General features: G+C 33.7%; 1 protein-coding gene across 1 annotated transcript in view; it reads right to left on the bottom strand.

Annotated features, from left to right (window-relative positions):
- Positions 1–1,305, bottom strand: part of LOC107736407 (interleukin-12 subunit beta-like) — an 8,512-nt gene extending 7,207 nt beyond the window's left edge. Inside the window, exons 1-2 of the mRNA XM_016547831.1 lie at positions 1,245–1,305; positions 443–524 (exon numbers count right to left, since the gene is read on the bottom strand). Coding sequence (XP_016403317.1) covers positions 443–524 — 82 coding nt within the window. The 5' untranslated portion in view covers positions 1,245–1,305. The remainder of the gene's footprint in view (positions 1–442; positions 525–1,244) is intronic.
- Between the last annotated feature and the right edge of the window lie 3,255 nt (positions 1,306–4,560).

Raw genomic sequence — 4,560 nt, 5'->3', positions numbered from 1 at the left:
TGTGTGTGTGTGTGTGTGTGTGTGTGTGTGTCTGTGTGTGTGTGTGTGTGTGTGTGTGTGTGTGTGTGTGTGTGCGTTTTTGTGACAAATGAGGACATACATTTGTATAATGACAAGGGTATGACATAGGTATTACAAGGAGAAGGTGACTTTTCAGGACATTATCCCATGTCCCCACTTTTCAAAACGCTTATAAATCACACAGAATGGAGTGTATTGAAAATCTGAAATAGCACAAAGTTTCCTGTGAGGGGTAGGTTTAGGGGTAGGGTTGGTGTAGGGCAATAGAATATACGGTCTGTACAATATAAAAACCATTACGCCTATGGGATGTCCCCACTTTTCACAAAAACAAACCTGTGTGTGTGTGTGTGTGTGTGTGTGTGTGTGTGTGTGTGTGTGCGTACTCGTGCTTAAATAACGATGTGGTCAGTACACTCACATTTCTCAGGGAAAAAGTTAAGCGCAGACATCCTCACTATGGACAAACAGAAGAGATGGATGAACGTCATCAACCAAGCCATCTGGAGAAAGAATCCACAAAATTACATAATTAACATGTAAATATTAATTGATTTAATAGTCACTTTTTCTGATCAAAAGTAAAATACAAAATAAAAGTGAATATAAGCAACTTAATACATTCATCAATCATTAATGTAGCATTGAACATTAATTAGTGTAGCATGAACATTATACTGAACATTAATCTGCATTATTAAAATACCAGTCATCATAAAAATATACATTAATTATTAGTTGCCAGTATCAAAAGGAAGGCATATATGGCCATGGACCAAAAATGAAAAGATGAAACATTTGAACATTTACATTTTCAACATTTATATTAACATGTCACTTTAAAGCAATGTATAAAGGCATATTAAATCCATATTAAACTGTCAACATTTTTATTTACCATTCTATTAGATTTTTTTCTATTTTTTATTTTTATTTATTTAGATATTTATTACAGTTCAAATTAAATGTCCCAAATTAAGTTAGTAAAGTACAAATATTCTGTATCAAGCCCATGAAACAACAGAAGATCTAGATTTGGCAAAATGTTGTCTAAAATAGAGTGTATGTCACATTGCAGACGTAACTTTTAATTAGAACTTCTTGTTATATATATATATACATATACTTTTAAATACATCTCATCTATAATTAAAATGGAAATGATGGGATTAAAGTGAATTGAGTTGGTTGTGCAGATGTTTAGCGCGTAATGCATATATTACCTTCGATGCTGTTGCGTCAAATTCAGCGTAGAAAAATCTCAAGTGTGATTGTGCGCGGTGCGTCGTGTTTCCTCTACTGGGGTCTGTGCCTGTGCGTGCTTTTATCCCATACATTCCCACACATAACACCCACGTAACCCTTGGGCAAATGTCCGAGGGTTCTTAGAACGAGTTCCCCTCGAGCTTAGAATGAACAAGTGTTACAATTACAACTAAAGACGCGCGCGGTTATTCTCTGCTAAATTACTAAGAGATTAGCTCTCTTCCCCTCTCTGTCATCACTCTTATTATAGACCAGTTTCACAAGTTAGAATTGTGCGATCTAGTCTATCTTAATAGTAAAGTATAGGAAACTATTTGGATAAATGAACGATTGTTTCCTCTGTACAAAAAAAAGAAAAGAAAAGAAAAAGGTTGTAAATAAAACAAAGATTATTGGAGAGCAGGTGTCCCTATAAAGTCCCTTAAAATGAGGAAACACATCTCTCCCCTTATAATATTTACTATGCCTCTGTAATATGGTATAGTCTGGTAAAGCACGTATAATGTTTACATATATTGCAGTGTCAGAAATTAAATAATTTTTATTAAGCAGCAATATTTTTTATCTTACTTAGTCACAATAAAGACTAGAATCTATTTACATTCATTGTCTAATCATTATGTTGATTGTAGCTCTCTATCACAGATTTTAATATAATCCCCTTTTTGATCATGTTTTAGTGCTGTTGGAAATATTTTGATCTTCAAATCATAATATATCTTCAAAACAACACTTTATATTTGCCATATATTCAACAACACGTACCTTTGAGATATTTAGTGTGTTCATTGTTTTAATAAATTGCATAAGGAAGAGGCAACACTGTAGATCAGCTTTATTAGATTATAAAATTTAAAGTCCCTTAAAATGAGGAAACACATCTCTCCCCTTATAATATTTACTATGCCTCTGTAATATGGTATAGTCTGGTAAAGCACGTATAATGTTTACATATATTGCAGTGTCAGAAATTAAATAATTTTTATTAAGCAGCAATATTTTTTATCTTACTTAGTCACAATAAAGACTAGAATCTATTTACATTCATTGTCTAATCATTATGTTGATTGTAGCTCTCTATCACAGATTTTAATATAATCCCCTTTTTGATCATGTTTTAGTGCTGTTGGAAATATTTTGATCTTCAAATCATAATATATCTTCAATATATTGAAGATATATATTTGCCATATATTCAACAACACGTACCTTTGAGATATTTAGTGTGTTCATTGTTTTAATAAATTGCATAAGGAAGAGGCAACACTGTAGATCAGCTTTATTAGATTATAAAATTGTGTGAGTGGACAGATTTTGGCTGCTCTTTTTCATGCTTTTCCTAATCAATGACTAAAAAAATAACACATTTGAATCATTTGTGGGATGCTTCTCAGAGCCTAAACTATTGCAATTATTTCTGCTTTCGCTTAATTCAGGAACACCAGAAAACATAATAATGGTTTGGAAGAAGAAACTGAGACAAGAAAAGTTATTCCGTTTTGTTCTTGTCTTCGATAAAAATCAGTCAACCAGGACATGACCAGATCTTTAACCACAAGTGCAAATATAAACACTATTAGTGAGAGAAATGGGGAAGTGAGAGAGTTACATATATCAAGGAAAGAAGTAAAGTTCAGTGAGTTTCTGTAAGCACCGAATTCAACGTGCTCACAAGTTTGTCTTCTCAAAAAAATTTGCACTTTGCCTGCAAATCATTTAAAATGGCCATAATTCAGAACAGTCTCTCTCTTGCTCAGTCTGTCTGAATTCTAGATAAAATATCAGGTCTGAATTTCCCCTCAAATAAATGTGTGACAGAAACCAAATGCAATGTGATTAAAGGAGATAAGAAGACTGATAAATTTCTGTGGTTAAGGCAGTGTAAATGTGTAGTACAACAGTTTCTCTGTTCAGGCTTTGCTTTGCAAATGATCTAAACACTGTACTTCTGTATGCCACGCAGGGGGAAACCGTGCCTGATGTAGGTGGCTGGCAGTTTGGGGTATTTCAGGAGACGAAACATGGATGTTTTATTGCATTGTTTGTATGTTTGTGAACTTGTGCGTGTTAAACTGATTCCTTATAGGCATGTGTAAGAGGGGTTTTTTTTTATGAAAAGGGCTGACATCATTCTGGCAGCCCCCCTGATGTCAGCGACGTAACACTTTCCTTAGAGACTTACACAAGATATCAGTCATTAGGTGTTATTAAAATTCACTCGCCAAGCCATGAAATTTCCTCAAGTGTGTATTATGGTGGAAATTACACATTTCTTTGCCTTGACACACTTTTCTCTGCCTCACACACGTGTCACTAATTGCTCAAATTAGAGAGGCACATTGGAACTCTATTTGGGGCAATTTTATCCAGTCAAGTCAAGTGTTTCTAAAGGTGCAAAGATTCTTTTTTAAATAACTTGACTATCTTATGAGGAACTCAGACTGTAATTCTCCCCTTGGTATAAGTGCCCATGTCCTGAAAGCACCAAAGGACACGTAGGTACTTCTGCTATGAAAAATGTTATTTGACTAATTAATGCTAAACTTGATGTTTCTGTTTCACTTGGGACATATGCTGAGGAAGGCATATTCTGAAAAGTCAAATACCCTGTTAATTTCTAGAAAGCCAGAATTGGCCTGTCCCCATGCCTAAATATCATGTGCATGAAAGTACCCAATAAGGCCAGTCACTTCTCACTGTACTCTTTAATTTGGGTCACAAATAAACATGCTGTACATTCCTGTGGACACATTTACCTCTGTGACCTCTCAACACTTCCTCCAAATATATTGGGGTTATAGTTCAAAAAATCAAGTCATCATATTATTGGCACAATATATCTAATCAGAAAATGTCTTTTTGACAGCTGTGTTTTTGTTGAATTGAATGCTGAAATAAACTCTAATGTTTATTTCATCGTTCTATCATTCTATCGTATTGTATCATTCTATTGTTTCGCTCTATCTATCTATCTATCTATCTATCTATCGTTCTATCGTTCTATCATTCTATCGTTCTGTCGTATGTTCTATCATATCGTTCTTTCTGTCATTGGATCTACCTGTTGTTATATATATATATATATATCATTCTTTCCATAGTTCTTATCTGTTTTTTATTTTATTTGAATCTCATGTTCTCACATACAGCAATAACTTTACAGTAAAATTACATAATATATCTGTTTCCTGTCTTTTTTTGTGTAGGTCTATACAATAACATGTTTGGGCTGATATCGGAAAATGTTTTTACTTGTAAGTTGACATATATATA

This window comes from Sinocyclocheilus rhinocerous, unplaced genomic scaffold, assembly GCF_001515625.1.
Source record: "Sinocyclocheilus rhinocerous isolate Xijiao unplaced genomic scaffold, SAMN03320098_v1.1 scaffold942, whole genome shotgun sequence".
NCBI classification, from domain to species: Eukaryota; Metazoa; Chordata; class Actinopteri; order Cypriniformes; family Cyprinidae; genus Sinocyclocheilus; species Sinocyclocheilus rhinocerous.
This window is presented reverse-complemented; position numbering and strand designations above follow the sequence as displayed.